Raw genomic sequence first — 26,870 nt, 5'->3', positions numbered from 1 at the left:
ACAAAACTCAGTGTTTTATTTATTGGATGCTAAAAAATGCATGAACAGGTGAAAAAAAATCTGTTCACAGATTGGGCTAGCATGACAACACAAACACTCAGCACCGAGAATCAGCCTCATCAAGAGTAATTAGGCCTTACTAAAATGCACTAAGTTGATTATGTACTGATACGGTTGAGCTGATCGTGTACTGGTATGGCTGAGCTGATTGTGTACTGGTATGGCTGAGCTGATCGTGTACTGGTATGGCTGAGCTGATCGTGTACTGGTATGGCTGAGCTGATCGTGTACTGGTACGGTTGAGCTGATTGTGTACTGGTATGGCTGAGCTGATTGTGTACTGGTATGGCTGAGCTGATCGTGTACTGGTATGGCTGAGCTGATCGTGTACTGGTATGGCTGAGCTGATCGTGTACTGGTACGGTTGAGCTGATCGTGTACTGGTACGGTTGAGCTGATCGTGTACTGGTATGGCTGAGCTGATCGTGTACTGGCACAGCTCTAACTCTGACATCACTGCTTCCTCCCACACCTCTATGACACACCCTGCTCACTCACACACTGCCTCTATCATACACCCTGACATCACTACCCACTCACACACCGCCTCTATGACACACCCTGACATCACTACTCACTCACACACCGCCTCTATGACACACCCTGACACTGCACCCATATTGGAAGGAAGTCCTGAAATGGCTTCTCAAATGGAACATCATTGGAAAAGTCATAAATTCTTCTCAGACAAAGACATCTAACAGCATGCAATCAATATCATAATATTTGAGTGGCACTATAATGTATTAGAAAATCAAGACCAAATGGTGAGTACTCAAATGTTTTCTTTTATAGATATCATTACTGAGAAATGGAAATTGTATTCCTGCATAATAAAATGGCATTAACAACCACAAAGCCAAAAGTTTGGTGAATGGCCAGGTGTGTTTGAGACTCACACACACCCTGACATCACTACTCACTCACACACAGCCTCTATCACACACCCTGACATCACTACTCACTCACACACAGCCTCTATCACACACCCTGACATCACTACTCACTCACACACAGCCTCTATCACACACCCTGACATCACTACTCACTCACACACAGCCTCTATCACACACCCTGACATCACTACTCACTCACACAGCCTCTATCACACACCCTGACATCACTACTCACTCACACACAGCCTCTATCACACACCCTGACATCACTACTCACTCACACACAGCCTCTATCACACACCCTGACATCACTACTCACTCACACACAGCCTCTATCACACACCCTGACATCACTAATCACTTCAGATTGAACTCTTTGTCATGTTCCACTGTATCAGGGTAACAGTAAACACTACAGCACTGTAGCAGTAAACACTGTCAGTGTAGCAGTAAACACTACAGCACTGTAGCAGTAAACACTGTGTCAGTGTAGCAGTAAACACTACAGCACTGTAGCAGTAAACACTGTGTCAGTGTAGCAATAAACACTACAGCACTGTAGCAGTGAACACTCAGTGAAACAGTAAACACTACAGCACTGTAGCAGTAAAGGTGAGGTCGTGTGAGGAGGCAGTGTGAGGAGGTGAGGTCGTGTGAATGCATGGCATACATCGAGGCTTCAAAATACACCAACTGTGATATTTTATTTTACATTTTACATTTCCTAACAACAATGTCCTTTGCTTATGAAATGTATATTAGGTTAATTTTTCATTCATTTTTCCCAATAATTTTGAATTGAGTTTTGAATTCTAATGAATAATAATGAATGAACATCTTGCTTATTCAGTGTTCAAGGCAGCTCCACGCACACCACAAAGTTCCAAAGCGTTCATTTAAATTAACATTTAATTATTTTGCAGCTCCTCATATCCAGTCACTTACAAAAAACATCACAAGGAAACGTGATAAAAATAAAGAATGTCAATAGATTTAGGGCCAAAAGCAAAGAGCTTTATCTTGGCAAAATCAAGCGTATCTTAGAGCAAAGAAACATTAAGAGCAAGAACTTGACAGCTAACAAATGTGTGTTTAAATTATGTATAAGGAACGAATGCTGATCTGAACAATAACTCATGTCTTAGTTCCAACTGACCTCTCACCTTTGTGATAAGTACAATCACAACATCACTACACTGAGCTGTTGTGAGTAGAGTGGCCAGTCTCACAAAGGGGTGTGCGATATGATACGCTATCACGATATATTATCAAAACATGTTCCTGACCATATCATGGCTGTCGTCCATATTTCCATAACACTGATGAGCAGCCTATTGCATTAAAAAATTTTAAACCAATTAGAAGGAGTGTGTGACCACAGCCAGTGTTTTCACACCATCAAATTAAAATTGCATAGTAACAAGAGCCTGATTGGACGTGAGCCCACTATGCCAGAATCTTATTTATTCATTATTTTTTATGTTTATATAATGTTGTATTTGTATTGTTTTGCTGTTGTCTTCTGCCAACATGGGAAAATGTAAAGGTGTGATACATGATGCATGTTTTGAAGATGTTAAGACTCTTAAAAACACATTTCTGCCATTTCACCCAACCTTGATCGGGTGTAGATTAGTGCATGTCTTTAAATCTCAAGTGTTCACACATCTACGTGAACACCTACATGAACCTACGTGAATCTAAGTAAACACCTACGTGAACACCTACGTGAACACCTATTTGAATCTATGTGAACCCCTAAGTGAACAGCTGTGTGAACCTCTACATGAAGACCTATGTGAACACCAACGTGAACACCTACATGAATCTATGTGAACCCCTATGTAAATCCCTATGTGAACACATACATGAACATCTATGTAAACCCCTATGTGAAGAGCCTTACAGGTTCCACCTGCTCTCAGCTCAGCAAACAACAGGTTCACAACACCACTCACAGCAAACTTTCTTTACTTCTTCCACAGAACTCCTTTTCTCCATTCTGAGTTTTTGCTTTTTCCAGCAGTGGGAAGAGGGACTCTGTTCTGCTGTCCTGCACCGAGCTGAAAGTCACCATCTGCTCTGCAGTGTGGTGGCAGCCCACGACTCCAGCAAGCAGACTGAAGCACAGAGTTGCAAATCAAGAGAGAAATGAATTGGGATAAAGACAACTGGTGAGTAGGTTCAACAATCACTGAGGTCACAACCAAACGTATGGGACCTAATATGGGGAATTACTAAGAGATGAAAATATATAAATATCATGTATCATGAAAACCTGCACCTTGGAAAATTTGGAAAATCTGTACCTTAGAAAACTTGGAAAATATGTATCCTGGAACACTCAAACAGGGGGCGAAACATGTTAAGACATATTGTCTACAACCCATAATTGAATAGCTATTAACAATGTACACAATAAATAGTTTTATATTATCCACAGATCTTCTGTGATACAGAGTAACCAACGAGAGAGAGAGAGAGAGAGCACTCTGTAGTCATACTGTCCTCCCTGGTTCCACACTGTTCTGGGATCAGATGGGCAACCTCACATCTCCTCACTGCTTTCTCTTCGTCTCTTTCTTCACTGAGTATCTCCTAAGACTGTCCCATGGCCATCCTGGTTGGCTGTGTTGGTAAGTCTTCCCTCATCCAGTGCATGGCCTATAAACCCAGCCCCACAGGCCTTCACACCCACTCCACACAGCCCCACAGGCCTTCACACCCACTCCACACAGCCCCACAGGCCTTCAGACCCACTCCACACAGCCCCACAGGCCTTCACACCCACTCCACACAGCCCCACAGGCCTTCACACCCACTCCACACAGCCCCACAGGCCTTCACACCCACTCCACACAGCCCCACAGGCCTTCACACCCTCTCCACTCAGCCCTACAGGCTTCACACCCACACCACACAACCCCACAAGCCTTCACACTCACTCCACATAGCCCTACAGACCTTCACACCCACTCCACTCAGCCCTACAAGCCTTCAGACCCACTCCACACAGCCCCACAGGCCTTCACACCCACTCCACACAGCCCTTACAGGCCTTTACACCCACTCCACACAGCCCCACAGGCCTTCACACCCACTCCTCACAGCCCCACAGACCTTCACACCCACTCTCTGAGCTGCGGTTCTCTCACTGTCTCTTCTCCAGGGCCATCTGCGGACTTGCACTAAATCAACATGAAAGCATGAATAAGAACAGCCTTCACTCACCAATGTTTCCAAATTTTCTGCAGGGGAAACAAGGTGGAAGAAGATTTCATGACTAAATGGAGCCTGAGAGAGTGAGCAGCTTGTTAAGGGCTTCATGGGGCCAGTCTGAGGGGCTGATGCCTGAGGGGCTGATGCCTGAGGATGGCACCATCCACACACCCATGGAGCCTCTGTGTGTTACCAGTCAGGTTTAATAGTATGATATAGCCTACCCTCTACACCCTCTACACCCTCCACACCCTCCAAACCTTCCACACCCTCCACACACTCCACACACTCTACACCCTCCAGTCCCACATTCTCCAGTCCCACGAACACTCTTCACCAAAGGCACAAAGGCGACTATAACGTACCACTTGTAGGACAGAAGAACAAAATATTTTTACTAAACTTTCTTCTGCATTTGTATCAGTTAATAAAACTCAGTTAGCAGATATTCGATATTCACCAACCTACTGTTGTTGTCGCTGTATAAGACCATGTAGCGGGAGGCTAGCAATCCATTTTCTGTATATTTCTGCTGGGTCCTTCACCAAAGCAGTGAAAGTTCTGTGAGTCTGCTTTTATGCAGTAACAAATTAGGACAATAACACATGAATCTATACAAAATAGCAAGTGGCCAACAGCATTCAATGGGAACATCTCCGCTGACAAAAATACTCTACAAATCAGTCAACAAACAAATGTGAAATCATGGTCTGGATTTCAAGAAAATAAGACCAACCAATCACTGAACCAGCTCACAGACCAGACAGCCCAGTCACTGAACTGGCTCATACCTGGGGCCGGGGCCTCAGAAATGCTAACCTCATCGTTGAGTACAAACTGTCTGTCATGTTTACCATTTCCCTGGTAAAGCTCTTTTGATCGATGCAAATCCCAAGGACAGAAATCATGTCCCCCACAGATAACACACACCCTTTCACATCCTACACTACACACACATCCTCTTCACTCTACAGGTCATGACATCGGTTCATATCATGTTTTTTATCATGTTGATGATGCTCAGCCCTCTTCTCTAGTCCGGGCAGAGCCGAGGCTGTTAGCTGGCATTAAGACTTTCTTCTTTTCTCCATCTCTCCTCCTCTCCCCCATTCTTCCTCTCTCTCTTGCGCTGTGTAAGAAGCCCTTTTCTAGACCAGGGTGCAAGACGGCTCTTGTGAAAACGTAAGTAATGCATCCATCTCAGATCAGACCTGTATCCATGGCGACAGTGTAAGTTCATGAGGACCTGAAGGAGAAGTGAGTGAAGACAGGAAGGTCTGAAGGCACGGCATCGTGCTCTCTGACACGCAACACACCTGAACTGCACCTGCAGATTTCTCAGTGGTGCGAGACTGCTCTGAGTTCAGAATACTGCTCTACAACCCACGACTGAAGGCTCAGTATTGAGACAGGACATGCAGTAATGGCACTTATATTAGTATTCTAATGTAGAGCTGAAACATCTCCCTAATAAAGTAACAGTTATGCATCATGGGAAATGGAAAAACTAAATATTATAATATTTTATGTTGCCAGTTGAAACTTTACCCTGTTGGTTGTCATAGGCATTGTTTGTTGCACTAGGCACTGTTCCTGTCTGGGCGCTTTTCCTGTCTGGTGAGCTGTTCTTGTCTGGTGTACTGTTCCTGTCTGGTGTACTGTTCCTGTCTGGTGTACTGTTCCTGTCTCGTGTGCTATACTAAAATGGTTAGAATTCACACAGATTAACAAAAGGGATTTGGCAATTTTGGTCACCCTGTGTTGATTTTTTCAAAGTCAAGACAGCTACAGGAGAGAAGTTAATGTAATTTTATTGTCAATGCTTTTGCTGAAATAGAAGAGTATGAGAGACAACCAATAAAGCTCATGACCTTTTGATTTTTCATTAATTATACCACTTCTATTCAAATGTTTGCTTGCCTGGTGTGTAATTGCTTCATTTCCCTTCAAAGTTACCATAGGCAACAAGTGAAGATTGTAATGTTTACCATTACTGAAAAGTGTTTATTATTACTGAAAAGTGTTTATCATTACTGGAAGGTGTTTACCATTTCTGAAAAGTGTTTACCATTTCTGAAAAGTGTTTTTTTATTACTGTAAAGTGTTTATCATTACTGAAAGGTGTTTACCATTACTGTAAAGTGTTTAACATCACTGAAAGGTGTTGACCATCACTGGTGTTTATCATTACTGTAAAGTGTTTATCATTACTGAAAGGTGTTTACCATTACTGTAAAGTGTTTATCATTACTGAAAGGTTTGCTGGGCAGTTTGCAAATAAACTATTACTGTAGCCTCCTGGAGGCCTTGTACTCTTAGAGTGACTGGGTTAGGTGACTGGGTTAGGTGACTGGGTTAGGTGACCGGGTTAGATTATTTGCACTTAGCATAGATGTCTTCAACCCTTGGCAAATCCTTATTTCAGGGCAGTATTTATAATCTCCAGCAATCAAACAACAAGGAATCTGAATGCACTGCACGATCAAAATGTGAAACTAAACAGGCAGACATGACAGAAATTGTAATTATCTTTCAATCAAATGGAGGAAGACGAATTAGGAACACACACTCCCAGTTCTCCATTATACTGGAATGAATGTGTGACCATTATCTAAATGCACAAAGCTGTTCCCAGACCAACACGGGGTGGGGCGGGGGTGTTTGGGGGAGACCAGACCAACATGGGGTGGGGCAGGGGTGCTTGGGGGATACCAGACCAACATGGGGTGGGGCAGGGGTGTTTGGGGGAGACCAGACCAACATGGGGTGGGGCGGGGGTGTTTGGGGGAGACCAGACCAACATGGGGTGGGTTGGGGGTATTTGCAGGTCTTCTACACTCCATTTTTATGGGACTTCATTTTTATGGGAAGTTAATTCATATGAAGTTCTACAGTCTGCACATTTCACTCTGCAGCCAGACTCATATTTTATGTTTAACACGCAAAGGAGCACTTTCATGTCCATGCGTACTATCATGCATCAGATGATAGAGTCTTATCACATTGAGATGAAGTTTGATTACAGTAATTTTGTAATGTATAATACATAATGCTTGTCTGTCATTTTGATATGGAGCAACACATCAGCGAGAAGTCAGTTAAAGATTTGATTTAACATCAGAAAACTGATACACTTAAAAACCCCTCAGAAGACATCTTAACATCTGTTTGTAGAGAACTAATAATTAGTAGTATCAGACTAACAATAGAGAGGAATATCAGACTATAGAGAGAGAAATATTTTGGGTCATCAGAAAACTGTTATTCTTTGTGACATCAATCCTGTGGCGAGAATGTATTCTGATCTTGTTCTTTAGAGTGTGTGTCCTGATAGTGTCCTGTGGAGAGTGTGTGTGTCCTGATAGTGTCCTGTGGAGAGTCCTGATGAATTAAATCTGCACTGTCCACCAGGATCTATAAACTCTCAAAATGAGTCTTCAAATGAGCTGGCACTAACGCTGCTAATCTCAGACATAATCCCCCATCTGAGGGAGGTCCTCAGCCAAAGAGAGTAAACAAATATATGAAATCACACTCACAAACAAGCTCAGAGTCTGCGGCTCTCTGATGGCGGCTTTATAGAAATCCCTGAGCGAAATGTAAGCATGATGGTTTTTGGAGGGTTTTCTGCAGCTCTTAACAGTTCACTTGGGAATGTGCTTGGATGTTGAACATTGAGATTTGCAAGACTGACAAGTTAGTTCAAAATGTCTGTTTCTGACCAGGGTGGCGTTGTTGAATCAGGAACAGGCACCACAGGAGCCGAGGGTTCCTACAGCTGTGTAGTTCAGTCATTTAGCTCATGTATCGCTTACAGACATAAGCAGGGAAGCAGTGCATACAACACAACAGTGTATATAATGATGCACGTGCAACATACTGCAAACAGCAAGGGTTTAACATTTTGCTTTGATGTGACAACTACATGTTGTATTATTTAACACACACATGCCTGTAGTGGAACTGATGTAGATAACACACTCCTTAAAGGGACAAAAAGCTCTATATTCATTTTAAAAAATGTAAATGATAGCATTATAGAGGAAACTAATGCAACTTAATTAGCTAATCAAGCAGCTGGGCTGAAACCGGGGCCCCGTCAACAGGAACATTTATTTATGTGGAAGGAAAACCAACTCAGTCATATACAGTCTGGTGTGAGTTAACAGGAACTGTACAGCATGAGATACTGTATAAAGACAACAGCTGTAGGGTGTGTAAGGCAGGAGCACACTATGTAGGTGTTCACACTCTGTAGGTGTTCACACTCTCTATGGTGTTCACGCTCTGTAGTTATTCACGCTCTCTACATTCTGTAGGTGTTCACGCTCTGTAGGTGTTTCATGCAGACTGGAGCAGAGCACCCACTGCTCTACAGTATCTGAGGGAAATTTCAACTGCATGAGGGTGCCTGGATGTGATGCATCTCTCTCGTCTCTCTGTGCCTCATCTCTGTGTCTCGTCTCTCTGCGTCTCTCCCAAGGTCAGAGGAGTAAGACCATCTGGATGAGCAAACCCCCACCAATCCGCTCCACTAACAGGATGAGTCTCATCCAATCTGGAGTCTTGATTGAGCTTCACTCCCTACTCCTACTCCCAATTCCTACTCCTACTCCCTACTCCTACTCCCTACCCCTATTCCCAACCCATACTCCCTACTCCTACTCCCTACTCCTACTCCCTACCCCTATTCCCAACCCATACTCCCTACTCCTACTCCCTACTCCTTACCCATACTCCCTACTCCTACTCCCTACCCCCACCCCATACTCCCTACCCATACTCCCTACCCCACACTCCTACTCCCACTCCTACTCCTTACCCATACTCCCTACTCCTACCACTACTCCCACCCCATACTCCCTACTCCCTACTCCCCACTCCTACTCCCACTCCTACTCCTTACCCATACTCCCTACTCCTACCACTACTCCCACCCCATACTCCCTACTCCCTACTCCCCACTCCTACTCCCACTCCTACTCCTTACCCATACTCCCTACTCCTACCACTACTCCCAACCCATACTCCCTACTCCCTACTCCCCACTCCTACTCCCACTCCTACTCCTTACCCATACTCCCTACTCCTACTCCCCACTCCTACTCCCACTCCTTACCCATACTCCCTACTCCTACCACTACTCCCACCCCATACTCCCTACTCCCTACTCCCCACTCCTACTCCCACTCCTACTCCTTACCCATACTCCCTACTCCTACCACTACTCCCACCCCATACTCCCTACTCCCTACTCCCTACCCCCACCCCATACTCCCTACTCCTATTCCCAACCCATACTCCCTACTCCTACTCCCTACTCCTTACCCATACTCCCTACTCCCTACTCCTACTCCCTACTCCTTACCCATACTCCCTACTCCTACTCCCTACCCCCACCCCATACTCCCTACCCATACTCCCTACCCCTACTCCCTACTCCCCACTCCTACTCCTTACCCATACTCCTACTCCCTACTCCTTACCCATACTCCCTACTCCTACTCCCTACTCCTTACCCATACTCCCTACTCCTACTCCCTACCCCCACCCCATACTCCCTACCCATACTCCCTACCCCTACTCCCTACTCCCCACTCCTACTCCCACTCCTACTCCTTACCCATACTCTACTCCTACTCCCTACTCCTTACCCCTACTCCCTACTCCCCACTCCTACTCCCACTCCTACTCCTTACCCATACTCCCTACTCCTACCACTACTCCCAACCCATACTCCCTACTCCCTACTCCCCACTCCTACTCCCACTCCTACTCCCACTCCTACTCCTTACCCATACTCCCTACCCCCACCCCATACTCCCTACCCATACTCCCTACTCCCCACTCCTACTCCCACTCCTACTCCTTACCCATACTCCCTACTCCTACTCCCTATCCATACTCCTTACCCATACTCCCTACCCATACTCCCTACTCCCTACTCCCCACTCCTACTCCCACTCCTACTCCTTACCCATACTCCCTACTCCTACTCCCTATCCATACTCCTTACCCATACTCCCTATCATACTCCCTACCCATACTCCCTACTCCTTTGGTTGGTATTGCTGTTCTAAGGAGACAGGCTGTCTCTGAATGTGAGTGTGTCCATGTGTACTACACTGTCAATTTACACAGACAACGCACACGCTGACATGCAGCATTAATAATCAGCTCTCCCCCCCTCCCTCTCCCCCCCTCTCTCTCTTTTCCTCACCCCCCTCCCCTTTCTCATTCTCTCTCTCATCTCAGTAGTGGCTCCCTATTTCTCAGCACTATAGCAAATCAGCACTTTATGAGCCCAAAGCCCAGGAGATGAAACATGCTAATGGATGTGCAGGCACAACTGTGAGAGCCAGTACTTTAAAAACCAGTACGTTAAACAAACCCAGTACTTTAAAAACTAGTAGTTTTAAAAAACAGTACTTTATAATTGTGCTACAATAATAGTTTAATACTTTTCACTTTCTCCATTTTCCCCCCTGTGGTTGTGCTACACCTTACGTCAGCTTACGTAATCTTACATCACCTTCTCACAGATGTTTATCTGAACAGTAGGATGATGTCAGACCACAGTTCTACTTCTGCCTCTAACTGGAAACATTGACATAAAGAAACAGCAAAAATGTATTGAATTTTAAGATTTTGAGAGTTGACACAAGAATTGAAGTTTACACAATCAGTTTAATAAATATGCCTCTAAATAAAGGCCACTGTAAATATCTTCATTTTATTCCAAATAAAACAAACTAATAAAATACATGAACACAGTCTCTATACTTTTTGCGCTACAGAGCACTGAAGACCTTCTGGAGTGATGGGGAAGAAGTTCCCTTTAATTTATGTTCAATTCATTCCCCCTGGCTCTGTGTGTGTGTGTGTGTGTGTGTGTGTGTGTGTGTGTGTGTGTGTGTGTGTGTGTGTGTGTCACTTTTCACTCTGTGATGTGGCCATTACTGAAAATATCTGCCAATCAATGCAATCACAGATTTCCCAGCTGACCAAGTTAGAAGGAAACACCCCACAAACAAAGACTGCGTGGATTACAAAACATGTACAGGTTGAAAGGAGTCAACACTCCTCAGGCAAAAGACTAGGCTATAAGCAAGAAAACACAAATATGGGAAAAATATTTAAAACACAAAAACTCCAATTTGTGGTTTTTAGAAACATTTTATTTATTCCATTACATCTAAAATAGCTCACCATGTGATCCGGTGGAATCAGCATTAGATACTGTTGTAGAATCAAGTGGTGGGTTCAGAAATACGTCACAGAGTTGGTGGGCTACGCCCCACTAGCTGGGAGAACCTGCATATGGCACTGAGCAGCTCACACTGACATGACTGTATGTACAGAGCAACTCACACTAACATGTCTGTGTGTACAGAGCAACTCTAAACAACAGGATTGTATGTACAGAGCAGCGCTCACTAACATGACTGTATAAATAGAGCAGCGCTCACTAACATGACTGTATAAATAGAGCAGCTCTCACCAACATGTCTGTATGTACACAGCAGCTCTCACTAACATGTCTGTATAAATAGAGCAGCTCACACTGACATGACTGTATGTACAGAGCAGCTCACACTAACGTGTCTGTATAAATAAAGCAGCTCTCACTAACATGACTATGTACAGAGCAGCTCTCACTAACATGTCTGTATAAATAAAGCAGCTCTCACTAGCATGTCTGTATAAATAGAGCAGCTCACACTGACATGACTGTATGTACAGAGCAGCTCTCACTAGCATGATTGTATGTACACAGCAGCTCTCACTAACATGTCTGTATAAATAGAGCAGCTCACACTAACATGACTGTATGTACACAGCAGCTCTCACTAACATGTCTGTATAAATAGAGCAGCTCTCACTAGCATGATTGTATGTACACAGCAGCTCTCACTAACATGTCTGTATAAATAGAGCAGCTCACACTAACATGACTGTATGTACACAGCAGCTCTCACTAACATGTCTGTATAAATAGAGCAGCTCTCACTAGCATGACTGTATGTACACAGCAGCTCTCACTAACATGTCTGTATAAATAGAGCAGCTCACACTAACATGACTGTATGTACACAGCAGCTCTCACTAACATGTCTGTATAAATAGAGCAGCTCACACTAACATGACTGTATGTACACAGCAGCTCTCACTAACATGTCTGTATAAATAGAGCAGCTCACACTAACATGTCTGTATGTACACAGCAGCTCTCACTAACATGTCTGTATAAATAGAGCAGCTCACACTAACATGACTGTATGTACAGAGCAGCTCACACTAACGTGTCTGTATAAATAAAGCAGCTCTCACTAACATGACTGTATAAACAGAGCAGCTCTCACTAACATGACTGTATGTACAGAGCAGCTCACTCTAACATGACTGTATAAATAGAGCAGCTCACTCTAACATGACTGTATAAACAGAGCAGCTCACTCTAACATGACTGTATAAACAGAGCAGCTCACTCTAACATGACTGTATAAACAGAGCAGCTCTCACTAACATGACTGTATAAATAGAGCAGCTCTCACTAGCATGACTGTATAAATAGAGCAGCTCTCACTAGCATGGCTGCCTGTTAGAGGGTGTGCTGCGTTAAGTGGCTCAATGCTGAACCTGCCTAAGGTAATCTAAACAAGTTACACACACACACACACACACACACACACACACACACACACACACACACACACATACACCCACACACACACGTACACACACACGTACACACACACACACACACACACACACACACACACACACACACACACACACACATACACCCACACACACACGTACACACACACACACACGTACACACACACACACACACACACACACACACACACACACACACACACACACACACACACACACACCTACACACACACACACACACACACATACACCCACACATGTGCGCATGCATACACACACACACACACTCACACACACACACGCACACATACATGCACACATGCATATAGAAACACACAAACGTGCACATGCACACGCTGACGCACACACACACACACACACACACACAAATATGTCTATGACAAATGAGGGATTGCATGGCACACTTAACCGGTTTCCTTCTTAACAAACACCATGTGTAGTGTGTACCACAGTAAAGGATTGTGTGAACGCTCTGCGCAATTTACACAGATCCACGACGTTCCAGCCTCATAGTTCGAAACAGTGACTTCCGCATATTTGCACACCTTGATCTCAGAACTAGAATCTGAAAATTACTACTCGCCTGTAAAGAAAAGAATAGTGGCAGGATTCACAATGTGACTGACGCGTACGTCATCCAGGGCAGCGCAGACAGATCCAACAGGGACTGCAAACGCCCTTCCTGCTTGGACCCATGGAGGTCCTGCTTCAACACACATGAACAGTGGAGTTGATGTGAGGCCAGGTGAAGGGACATCACTCCACCTCACCTTCATCAGTGTCTCACGGCAACTCGCATGGAAAAAGGCACACGGCATATTCTACAGTATAATCAGCATTTGGCAAGTTACAATCTCTGTCAGTCTGAATATGTTACTTATATTTGCATCACACACTTTGTCTCACAGACAGGCAAACACGGGGAGAGAGAGAGAGAGAGAGAGAGAGAGAGAGAGAGAGTGAGGGAGAGAGCGAGAGAGAAAGTGAGGGAGAGAGAGAGAGAGTGAGTGAGAGAGAGTGTGAGTGAGGGAGAGAGAGTGAGGGAGAGCGAAAGCGAGAGCGAGAGAGAGAGAGTGAGCGAGAGAGAGAGAGAGGGAGAGAGAGAGAGAGTGAGGGAGAGAAAGAGAGAGTGCGTGAGCTCTACTGAGAGGTTTTTAGAGACTGTGCACAATTGTCGTTCCGCTGCCAGGTTCTTGATGCCGAGCTTCTGAAGCCTCATTCAAACTGAGAAACCGCAGGAGAGGCGTTTAAATGAGAGTGTGATTAAGGCTCAGCTACAGCGCAGACACGCTCCCTACTCAAACACAAGGTCGGATATCTGATCATCTTAAAAGTCAAACCACTTTCTGAGCAAAAAACTCACTACTGCACACAGCATGAAGAACTGGATCTGCTAGTATCAACAAGCAGCTTTTCAATATCACAGAGAGTTGTGGTTAATAGCTGGAGCGACCTGGAGCAGGGGTCATGCTAAAGCTCGCCAGAACCTGGTGAGGATTTTTTATTACTGTTTTATAAAGGAACCAGATAAAACTTAGGAAATTAAACAAACAACAATGGTAAAGACCAAGTGAATAAAACAATCAAAACACCCCAAAAATGTAGTAATGGGGTGAAACATTAAATAAAGGAAAACAGGGTTATTATGGTGTTGGTCTCTGTGCTGAGCATGGCTGTAATCCATGAAAACGAAGCGTACTCACACATTAGTAAAAACAGAAATCTTAGATCAGCTCCTCCCTCTCCAAATAACCATGTAACCACATTCATTAAAATATAGAAATGAACCAACTTTATAATGAACCTTAAACCAGGACAATGAGGCTGTCTAGTAGGGTTCGGTCGTATACTGATGCCATCATTTGGTGCCAGGATGTTCATAATGCCTAACAAAGTCATGCACCTGGAGTTGAACCAACCCCTGTGAGTCCCAGCACTGTGCGAGTCTAACCCCTGTGGGAGTCCCAGCCCTGTGGGAGTCATCGGAAAGCACCTGTCAACTACATCCCAGCGCAGATACACTGGAAATCATTAGTGCCAATCGCAGTGTAATGTTTACAGGTAGAAATACAGAATACATCACTGTACTCAAACAAACAGCTGAACCCACAAATTCAGATGGTTCTGAGCAAAAAATGGCTTTAATGGTGAAGATTTCAGCTAACCCTGAGTGGTAAGGGAGTGTGAAGAGGGATTATGGCAAAATGTGCAGACTCATTCCACACATCAAATACCCACAAAAATACCAGACACACAACCCTGTGACTGTAGACATGCAAGAACACAGAGAAGGACACGGGACAGACATGCAACAGACATGCGACAAGACACATGACGTGACAGATGCGCAGCAGACAGAAAACCCTTCAAATTCCCACAGAAACACTAACGAACTCTTCCAGAAATTCGAGAAATACAAATATATGATCACTGATGTTGTGCAAATATAAGCATTCCAACATTTAACAATCAAAACAATAGCAAGAAAAAATTATGATCAAACAAAACTACGATAAAAAGCTCTATTTCTGAAGATTTGTCACAAACAAAAATGAAGCTAACTGCTCAGAGTCTGTCATGAAGCAGCTCAGAACATTTACAGGTTCAAAGTTCCAGCAGCTTTCAAGGGAAACGACAGCACCACCAACCCTGCCTTCCAAACGCTCATGTGCTCGGTGGCCTGCACTGTGATTGGCTGTGTAGCATAGTGCCACACCCAGCACGCCAGCTGCCTGCTCAGCTGACACTTACCGTTCTCTGTGTTCTCGTGCTCCGTGTCCGTGAGGGTCAGGTTGGAGTTGGCTCTGCTCGACAGGCAGGAACTCCGGGCCGACCTGGTGTTGTTGCGAGCCCAGAGTCTGACGGCGTGCTCCGGGGAAGCCATCCCATCTGTCTCCGTGTCTGCGTCGGAGCCCAGGCTAACGGAGTAGTCGCGGCGGAGCATCCCCATGTCTGGCCGGTACGCTGCCATGTGGGGGGCCACAGGCTGGCCAAAGGCCAAGTCTCGCAAAGAGAAATCTGTCCCTGCAGTAAACACACGTTACCGAAGGTCACACGAGTCCGCTGTCCCACTTATATGTAGACTTTAGCTGTAGGTGTTTAAAACTTTGCTGTGTATCTGAGGGTTACAACCACTGACTAAATGTTACAGCAGAAATAATCAAACTAGATCTAATGATACAGATATTCCACATTATCACTCATTACTTCATCAAGACACCATAAAACAAACAAATACATGGTGGCAAATTAGATCAGTGAGAACAGATCAAGTCCAAATATGGCAGACAGGTTGCACACTGTGTCGTGACTGGCTGTGTCTCCACACTGTGTTGTGACAGGCTGTGCCTGCCTTTGATTGTATCACGTGTTCTGAGAAACCTTTCTACAGAACACTGCTTAATTAACATTCACACGGCAGCAGCTTTTTATCGCGTCTCATTGGACAGCTCTCAGTGGGAGCTGAACGTCTTCTTCCAATGAAGAGCTAATAAACAGGAAATTATCTTAATCCATGCCAAAAAAGGGAGCACTGAAAGCGCTGTACTACAGCTCTGTATTACCTCTGCACTACAGCTTCATAATACAACTCTGCACTACAGCTCCATACTGCAACTCTTCACTACAGCTCCATACTACAACTCTGCACTACAGCTCCATACTACAACTCCGCACTCCAACTCCGCAGTCCAACTCCGCACTCCAACCCTGTCCTCCAACCCTGTCCTCCAACTCTGCACTACAGCTTTGTACAAGCTTTCAAATCGGTAGGATTTGTTGTGATTTTAACTGTTTAAATGATATCTGCCTATTTAATTTACCCTTTAAGCAGTAAATCCCTCCCTTATTAAGCGATCATTCATTACACGGATACTGTGCAGTGGCAAATAGCAAGTTATTCATTTGTCTTATATCTTTGCTAGCAGTGACAGCAAAATGGCACTTAGTGTAAATGCTGAGGAAGTGCAGTGATGTGAAAATCAGCTGTGAGTAAAGTGGCAGGAAGCAGATCATATTAAATACAGAGGCCAGACTGATGTTGGGGGAGGCTGTGATAACAGGGCGTCTGAACGCTACAATACATTCAGTATTCAGGCAGGGAGGCTGGTGTTTTTTCAGGTCATCATCAGCTGGACACATTAGAAGGTCATAAAAGACATCTGTGATTTGGCATTCTCCTCAGTGTGCTCATTAATCGGCCGCTGAGCTAATGGAACATGTGCTATACTTTCAGCTCTCTGTTATCTCTTAACTCTGAGAAGGTGCTGAGGAAGGAAATACATTAACCACAGACCAAATGCTCAAATGCACATCACTGTGAAGCATATCTAGGGGGACATGGTGCCTGTCAACAGCCTGCAAGCCACGCCCCACACCGCCACAGCCACGCCCCCAACACCACAGCCACGCCCCCACAGAGCTCCACTTTAGCATGGGCTGCTCAACAGAGAACGATGCTGAAGCCAGAGTAACTGATATTTGTGACTTCATCACAACATTACGCTTATATAAATGATAATATAAATGAGGTCAAAGCTGACGCTGATCAAAAACCTCTAAAGAGCGCGTGGACCAAATGTGATTTAATTACGCAGAACAAAACACCACAGTATGAATACATGCCAGTTTATGATCTTGATACACTGCCTGGTGAGATAATGTGATTAATTGATTAATAATGTGATTAATTAATGAGATCGCATTATACGACACACTGTCCAAATGACCAGCACCTCAATCAGAATCTGTATTTTTCTTCTTTAAAGTTCTTTTTTTCCAGGGTGTGGCATAGTGGGATGGTGGAGCTGAGATGTGTGAGCTGAGTGTGGCGTCGTGGAGTGACGCAGCAGGGTGCCTGGTGTGAGGAAACAGGTCGCGTGCCCTCACCCTGCCTGGTGACCTCGTCCACCTCGTGGTGTACCAGCTCTTTCACGCGACCTCCGTAGGTCAGCCGAGGGTCCTGGTCGAAGGCCTTGAGGGTCTCGCTGGAGCTGTAGGACTTGGGGTTGATCTTGCCATCCTCACTGTCAGCGGATGAGCTGGTGTATCGGCGCTCGGCGTCTCGCCGGGCGGTCAGGGATCGGTACGGTCGGCGCTCCTTCGCTTCCATGCTGAGCTTGTCTTAAATGTCCACATCAAAAGGGGGAGAAGGATGGTGTTCAGCTGCTGTGAATCTGGAACAGGCAGCAACAGACACAAACGTCACTGCTATGACCCTGCACCACCCTAACACTATAACACTGCACCACCCTAACACTGCACCACCCTAACACTATAACACTGCACCACCCTAACACTGCACCACCCTAACACTATAACACTGCACCACCCTAACACTGCACCACCCTAACACTATAACACTACACCACCCTAACACTGCACCACCCTAACACTATAACACTACACCACCCTAACACTGCACCACCCTAACACTATAACACTGCACCACCCTAACACTGCACCACCCTAACACTATACCACCCTAACACTATAACACTACACCACCCTAATACTGCACCACCCTAGCACTATAACAATGCACCACCCTAACACTGCACCACCCTAACACTATAACACTACACCACCCTAACACTGCACCACCCTAACACTATAACACTACACCACCCTAATACTGCACCACCCTAGCACTATAACACTACACCACCCTAATACTGCACCACCCTAGCACTATAACACTGCACCACCCTAACACTGCACCACCCTAACACTATAACACTACACCACCCTAATACTGCACCACCCTAGCACTATAACACTGCACCACCCTAACACTGCACTACCCTAACACTGCACCACCCTAACACTATAACACTACACCACCCTAACACTGCACCACCCTAACACTGCATCACCCTAACACTGCACCACCCTAACACTATAACACCCTAACACTATAACACTACACCACCCTAATACTGCACCACCCTAGCACTATAACACTGCACCACCCTAACACTGCACTACGCTAACACTCCACCACCCTAACACTATAACACTACACCACCCTAACACTGCACCACCCTAACACTACATCACCCTAACACTGCACCACCCTAACACTATAACACCCTAACACTGCACCACCCTAACACTACATCACCCTAACACTGCACCACCCTAACACTATAACACTACACCACCCTAACACTGCACCACTACATCACCCACTGCACCAGCCTAACACTACATCACCTTAACACTATAACACTACATCACCCAAACACTACAACACTGCACCACCCAAACACTACACCACCCTAACACTACATCTCACAGGAAGTTTCACTGAGACCATTTCAATTCTCATTTCAGCTTTTTCAATTCTGTTCAGTGTCACTCAATAAATCAACTTGAGTTATATAGTCACTGAACAAGAATAAAAAAGGGTGTGAAATTCCCATTTCTTTATCTTGTTTCTTCAAATCATCTATCCTGTCATTTTACTGTCTTAGACAACGATAACAATGTCTTTCTCTCAACTGCTCACCCAGAACAGTGCAAGATATACATACAAGGAAGAGGGTTTCAGTTAAGAATCGGCCACGCTTTCTCTCAGACCCACTAATAACCTTACACACAGATGCCTGACATGAACACCAACATTTCTGCCATTTTATGTTGCTGATTAGACCATAAATGTCAGTAAACAAAACGAACCAAACAAGGACAATGACGTGCGGCACTCGATCTTGCCATAATGGTTTACCTCCTCTGTCTAGTCTGAACTTCCATTATGCTACACGCTAGCTTTGCGCAAACCCTACTGCTCCTAAAACAGTCGGCAAGATTTATCCTGCTAAACTATGCTACACAAATTTTGTGACTGTAAACTTTATGTTCCAAATTCTACCACAAATATTCACCTTTTTTTCTCATTTAATGAGTCTGAGAGAAAATGCAACACTTACTGCAGTCTTCCCATGATGGGAATCACAGCTATCTCTCCAGGTGTAGTGTTGTTTATTAGACAGGAATCACATGGGATGTTACTAATGTAACAGGGTGTTACACAGGAGCAGTAGTGTAACATTAATATAACAGGGTGTTACACAGGAGCAGTGGTGTAATACTAATGTAACAGGGTGTTACACAGGAGCAATAGTGTAATATTAATATAACAGGGTGTTACACAGGAGCAGTGGTGTAATACTAATGTAACAGGGTGTTACACAGGAGCAGTAGTGTAATAATATAACAGAGTGTTACACAGGAGCAATAGTGTAATATTAATATAACAGGGTGTTACACAAGAGCAGTGGTGTAATACTAATGTAACAGGGTGTTACACAGGAGCAGTGATGTATTACTAACATAACTGAGCCTAGCTGCTGTAGGATAAGAAAGGTCAATGGCACAGGAATCAACTGCTGGGTTACTGTTTCCTCCAGGGTTCGCTTAAGGTGGAAAGAGTTCCCCTCTTGATTGATTTAATGTTTCCATTGAACTCTCCACAATAGCAGAGATCCAAATGAGGTGTTCAACGCAGCAGAGATCGTCAGGCACGTCATGCTTGTCTGATGTGCGGGGAGAGGCTGATTTATACGTGCAGAAGACAGACTAGGTGAAAAGGTCGGTATGAGTCACAGGTTTGGAACTAGTGTTAAACAGCAGCACTAAAACAACACCATTACCGTAGACAGCCTCTGAGTTCAAAGTTAAGATCTAAAATCTAAAAACAAACTTCAAAGCAAAGATTTTTAAGCTCTTTAAAGGTAGTTAAAATGTGTTGAGTTTGGGCAGCAGTTCACATTACATCAGACCTAAACTCCTTTCAAACGTCCCTTCATTGGGGCATCCATTGTGGTGCTGAGGTCACCTTTTGTATGGACTGACAGCTGAAAAGATGGCAGTGATTAATAACATGGGGACCTCAGCGTGGGGACCCTCTGCCCTTCGCACAAACGCCTTTCACTTCCAGATCCACACAGGCTCTTCAGCTGGCCGCTCACATTTCAGACTTTGGCTTCAGGGTTACCATATTTTCAGTCTTTACACAGGAATCTCCAGCCTGTGCTGATTCATTCTGAGGCTTTATGTTGCCGTATGAGGGGGTTTTGTTGAAATGTTTTGTCTTGATTTCCAGAGAGATCAGTGCAGACACGCAGATGCAGCACCTTCCCGGACAAGACTTACTGCTTGGTACTGCGTGGTCGGTGTGTGTAAGGTCATGTCTTTCAGGCCCTGGGAAAGTGGTCCATTCTTTCAGTAAAGCAACAGGCCTCACATGCACTATGACAGTGGATGCCTGGTGCATATAAGTGTCTTTGGAAGGAGAATGTTGACTGGCATGCATCTGCTAAAAATTTAAGATCAAGTTAAGTGAAAGACCAAGAATACATTCTGGTCCTCTGTGTGCGTGTGTCTGTGTTTGATGATACATTTGGTAGAAGTAATGATCTGGACGGAGAAGTCAGACATGTCTGTTTTTATCTAATCACCACAGCTGAAAAGCATCTGAGGACAAGATGCCAATGGGTTTCTGGAGGCTCTGGATTTGTGCCATATTGGGCAGAACAGTAGAAGAACAGCCCTGATAGACTACACTGGCAGGTGGGAAAAGCCCTTAATATAGCTGCAGAAAATTCTAGACAAATGCTTTATGTCATGGCACTGCAACAATGTGTCAAAAATGTCAGGACATGCTTCACTGCATTAACATGATGTTAGCCTATATTTCTCTTTCACACTGATGTTTCAGTGTATGTAGACAAGCCGCGGGTGAGAGAGCATCACCACTGGCTGCTTTCGTTTCAGAAGACTTCAGTAGCCCTTAGTCCGTTACCATGCACCGACAGATTCAATACTGTCTTAGGACAAGCAAAACAGAAGACTGGATAACGTGTGGTGTCTTCTAGTTCTGATCTACACATGGAACCCATGTATGTGAGCTATTTGAGCATTTTTATAGTATTGGAGTTGTTTGTGGTCTGATGTAGAGAATTACAAGTCCATTGCTTTAAACCATAAAGACAAGTGTGCATGGAGGTGACATTTGGTTCGTACTACAGAGCCCTGCTGTTGAGAGGACAGCAGAGAGCTTGGCTAAAGGCCTAAGAAGCTTTGAACTCAGCCGCCCTTCAGAGGTTACTGGACATACGATGCTGGTCATATCGTCCCTGTCAGCATTACTCTGTCTCCACATTCTCCACCCAGGTTTGTTTTACTGTGTTAAAAACTAGCTAGTTCAAGTTTCCTGATTTTAAAACAATAGGTACAACAAAACCGCAGATGTTCAGAAGGGACATTACTGACTGTTGCAAACACCACGTTGCGTGCCTAGAAGAGACAACACAGCGGTGATTTTTCTTTATTTTTGCTGTCATATGTATCCTCAAAACCTCGCATAAGAACGATAAATCAGCGTTTTTGCATCAGGAAGTTCCAAACCTGTCAGATAGGTAGAAGCCAGTTGGGGTGATGCTGTGTAGCGCCCAGGTTTAAGAACTCAGCGTGGGCTGCAGCATATCTACACCACCCACTCAGTCACAGCCAATAGCAGATCAGAGCAGGGGAGGACAGTCAGGTTTTAAAGCTCACCTGCTCAGCTCTGACAAACAGCCAGGACTCAGCAGAATGGTGTGCTTTCAACACAGAGGGCAGAGAGGAGGATCTGAACTCAACTCAACACTCTTGAGAAAATGAGAGGGGTGAGTTATGGAGCATGAGTGGGGGGTAAATTATGGGGAGTGAGTGGGGGGGATGAGTTATGGAGAGTGAATGGAGGGGTGAGGTATGGAGAGTGAAGGTCTGGGAGAAGGTGGGTGGTTGGTAACACAGTGGCTCATTAGCAGTGATTACAGCTCATTATGCCCCCTGGCCAGGGCAGGGGCAGATTAACAGCCTTGGCAGAGGTGAACACAGACCGAAAGGCAGCTAAGCAATAATCAACTGGCTGTAATCTCCTCCTGGGCAAGAGGCTGTCCTCCCACATCTCAAACTCTCTAAACATGCTGACAGAGCAGAACCTGCGCTACGGGGACACAGTCACTACCCCAGTTACATCAGACGATCCACGCTGTGATTCTGCACACAGCACTGCGTTAAATATACCCCTTTACCACGAGCCAGTGAGTGCTAGCAGGCTGACAGTGAAGGGGCATTAAAAACTCTTCTTGTCCCTAAGCTCTATGTGAAGGGGTGTGTGTGTGTTTATGTGTGTGTGTGCGTGCGTGCTCGTGTGTGTTTATATTAAATGATGCACAACCAATCCAGAGTATTGGATCGGCACCAATACTGACCTTATTATTCAAATTGTATATCGACCAGATGCGTCCGATACGTTAGATAGTGTCTTATCTGCAGCTGCTTTGGAAGTGTTATTCCAAAACGTGATAAACGTCAAAAACACTGTTTTTATTAACAGAACAGAAGCGAAAGCTCATATCTACGGTAATTATGAATGCCAGCGACCTCTGGTTGGTGGTGCCGGGGTCCATGTGACCTTTTGTTATATGTCATGCTTTTCTGTTGCATGTGTTCTATGTTTTGGTTTTGTCCGCCATATAGGTGTCAGTCACTGATGTTGTGTTGGCTTCCTTTAGTTCCTGTTTCTGCACATTTATGTTCTTTTTAATTTTCACTAAACTCTTAATTTGGAGACACGTATGCTTCCTTCCTTTTTCTCACGTTCGTCGCCCATGACAAGAGGTAAACGTCTTATGAAATTAAAGTAGAAAACATTAAATCCGTCACGGTTGTTTATGCTGTGGGACACGTCAGAATAAAAGCCACGTGCAAAAACTTCCCTTTACTGCATCGTCACGGGACGCCCCCCCCGACAAGTCACGTGGTGCGGCCGGCCTGCCGCGTGCAGGGGGGTTCACCCTTGTATGTGGCCACGCGCTCCTGCACGGGCTTTAAAGGTGCATGTTGCCGTGCATTTAAACCCCGCCAGGGCGTCTCGGGCTTGGCCACTGTTGGCTAGCGTCTGAGTAGAGTGATAGCATCCATGTTTGTCAAGCCTAGGTTAATGTCTTTATCGGTAGCGTTGAGTGTGCTGATGTTCATTGTTAATGTTATGCGTGAGTGCCACCATTGTCTTATACGCTCGATGTGATTGCATGTTTCCCAAAGTCAAGGGAGTCTGTGCGTCCTGCTCGTGCAATCGTTACACGTATTAGCATCGCAAGCGAACTTTGTCATGTGGGGTAAAAGATAATTAAATAAGAATAATGTGCTTAAATGTAAAATGAATAATAACGGTGCTTTATTTAAAAAATTCTCAATTTAAATGTCAGTTAAGAGTAGCACCATTCATGCTGTCTAATAAACATGTCTGTAATTCAAAAGTATTTTACACTTCATACAGCTACTAGTAGTATTTGCAAAGCTACATTTTCACAGGGAGGAAGCAACAGTAAAATATAACAGGACCGCTGACCCCACAACGCCCTGAGCACCAACACCTGAGCCCTGGTACCTGCTTAACCAGCAGCTCTCCTTCAGTTTCTCCCGCTGCACACATCGTGCTGTCCTGTCGTTCCTATAATCTCTTTGGTGATCCTGTTGTGTAGTTCACTCTGCCGGTCATGTGTCTGACTGCCTTCTGTTTTCCGTTGTCCATTTTGTTGTCCATTAAACCGGCTGAAGTGTTCGCTCTCGTCTGCCGTACCATCATTCCTGCATTAGGCTGGTGATCGTTATCCTTGAGTTCACAACTGCAATAAGTAAGTTGTAGTCTCCACATATTTTAATTTGTGCTCAAGACATAAACTTGACATTGAGAAGAAACTGTAGCTACCGTTTGTGACACGGGTGCATATTATGCATAGTGTTGCTTACAAAATACCATAGACGGTAGCAGGGAAAGCGATCTGAATCATAGCTGTCCTGTCTGTCAAACAAACAATGAACTCTGAAGCAAAAAAAGACACCGTTAGCAAAGTAATTGGCTAATATTGGAAAATTAGCCAACTAATGTTAGTTATACAGCTGAAACAACTTCACAAATACAAGGTGCATTACATTACTAGGGAAACATTTAATTCCACAACAATATTAATTGGTCTGGCTATTTTTGGTAGGTAGCTAGCACACCCTACCAATAGAACAGAAACAATAAAACAGCCAACTCCACATAACTCCTGAAACCATTCATCTTCTGGAGCTGTCAGCAACTCTGAAAGTCAAGCCAGTGTTTATTCTGGTCTCAACACCTCTGATAAGCCAAGGTAGTGTTTATTCTGGTCTCAACACCTCTGATAAGCCAAGGTAGTGTTTATTCTGGTCTCACTACAAAAGAAAGCCAAGATGGTGTTTATTCTGGTCTCAACACCTCTGATAAGACAATCTAGCGTTTATTCTGGTCTCACCACTGAAGAAAGCCAGTCCAGTGTTTATTCTGGTCTCACTACGGAAGAAAGCCAAGCTAGTGTTTATTCTGGTCTCAACACCTCTGATAAACCAAGATAGTGTTTATTCTGCTCTGCCCACTGAAGAAAGCCAGTCCAGTGTTTATTCTGGTCTCACTACGGAAGAAAACCAAGCTAGTGTTTATTCTGGTCTCAACACCTCTGATAAACCAAAATAGTGTTTATTCTGCTCTGCCCACTGAAGAAAGCCAGTCCAGTGTTTATTCTGGTCTCACTACGGAAGAAAGCCAAGCTAGTGTTTATTCTGCTCTGCCCACTGAAGAAAGCCAGTCCAGTGTTTATTCTGGTCTCAGCTCCATCTCTGTTACGCTCCCCTCTTCAGTTCTGTTTCTTTGCTTTGACCACATTTATTTCAGAGCTTAGTCATATCACTTACTCATATTACTGATATGAATATATAAGCACTGAAATAAATGTGTGCTAGTTCTTTTACCAAACAGAGATTTTTCATATCTTAAAATACATTTTTGCTTCCTTGTTGGTGAGCTTTGTGTTCATTTCATGACATGTACAGTAGCGTTCTCTGTGGGTAAGGGCTTTGGAGGCAGGGCTGTGGGGGGGGGCTTTGGAGGCAGGGCTGTAGGGAGGGGCTTTGGAGGTAGGGCTGTGGGGAGGGGCTTTGGAGGCAGGGCTGTAGGGAGGGGCTTTGGAGGTAGGGCTGTGGGGAGGGGCTTTGGAGGCAGGGCTGTGGGGAGGGGCTTTGGAGGCAGGGCTGTGAGGAGGGGCTTTGGAGGCAGGGCTGTGGGGAGGGGCTTTGGAGGCAGGGCTGTAGGGAGGGGCTTTGGAGGCAGGGCTGTGGGGAGGGGCTTTGGAGGCAGGGCTGTAGGGAGGGGCTTTGGAGGCAGGGCTGTAGGGAGGGGCTTTGGAGGCAGGGCTGTGGGGAGGGGCTTTGGAGGCAGGGCTGTAGGGAGGGGCTTTGGAGGCAGGGCTGTGGGGAGGGGCTTTGGAGGCAGGGCTGTGGGGAGGGGCTTTGGAGGCAGGGCTGTGGGGAGGGGCTTTGGAGGCAGCTTTGGAGGCTTTGGAGGCCTTAACAAAGGATCAACTTTAACCTGGATCTGATTTAAAACAGCTGATCCCAATCCATTAGAAAGTGCCTGGATTGGCTCTGATACTGATATTTTGGATCCAGTCGGGATATCCCTTGTTTTCTCAATTATATTAGTATTATTAGCATTGTTCATTTCCAACCATTAAAACAGTCTTGCAACATTATCACTACATATCCTTAATGTTGTAATCTATAGAGACCTGAGTGTAATTTAAAATAGATGGCTCATGTGGGACAAAAAGACCTAAAACTGTAGCATATTCCATCGTAATATTTCACAGAAGGCAGGAATCCGACGAGAAAGAAAAATGGGTCACAGACGGAAAACGTCACTCACTGTATTAAAGATGCTTAAACATATTTCAGAGTTCTGAAAATATTTCAAAATATTCCACGTTTTCAAGTAGCATCAAAGAGAATACCTTTACACAGACCTCCAGTGTGTATGTCTTTCCCAATTCAGAACCAGGTACAGCATTCCAATAATGGGATAGCTGCTCCTTTCCACAATGAACAACATGACACAATATGCATGTGAAAGCAGATGATGAG

The 26,870-nt window shown here is 44.8% G+C and overlaps 1 protein-coding gene across 9 annotated transcripts in view; it reads right to left on the bottom strand.

Annotated features, from left to right (window-relative positions):
• Window positions 1-26,870, bottom strand: part of tenm4 (teneurin transmembrane protein 4) — a 170,194-nt gene that overhangs the window by 109,894 nt on the left and 33,430 nt on the right. For 8 of the 9 annotated variants that reach the window (XM_035534068.1, XM_035534067.1, XM_035534070.1 and 5 more), the window contains 2 exons: window positions 17,766-18,052; window positions 15,630-15,902 (listed from right to left, as the gene is read on the bottom strand). In XM_035534068.1, coding sequence (XP_035389961.1) covers window positions 15,630-15,902; window positions 17,766-17,988 — 496 coding nt within the window. In that variant the 5' untranslated portion in view covers window positions 17,989-18,052. Of the gene's footprint in view, window positions 1-15,629; window positions 15,903-17,765; window positions 18,148-26,870 lie in introns of those variants that run through there. The other variant, XM_035534069.1, reaches the window with a different exon arrangement.

The sequence above is a fragment of the Electrophorus electricus genome, chromosome 15 (assembly GCF_013358815.1).
Source record: "Electrophorus electricus isolate fEleEle1 chromosome 15, fEleEle1.pri, whole genome shotgun sequence".
NCBI classification, from domain to species: Eukaryota; Metazoa; Chordata; class Actinopteri; order Gymnotiformes; family Gymnotidae; genus Electrophorus; species Electrophorus electricus.
Note: the sequence above shows the minus strand (reverse complement) of the source record. Positions and strands in the feature narration are given on the sequence as shown.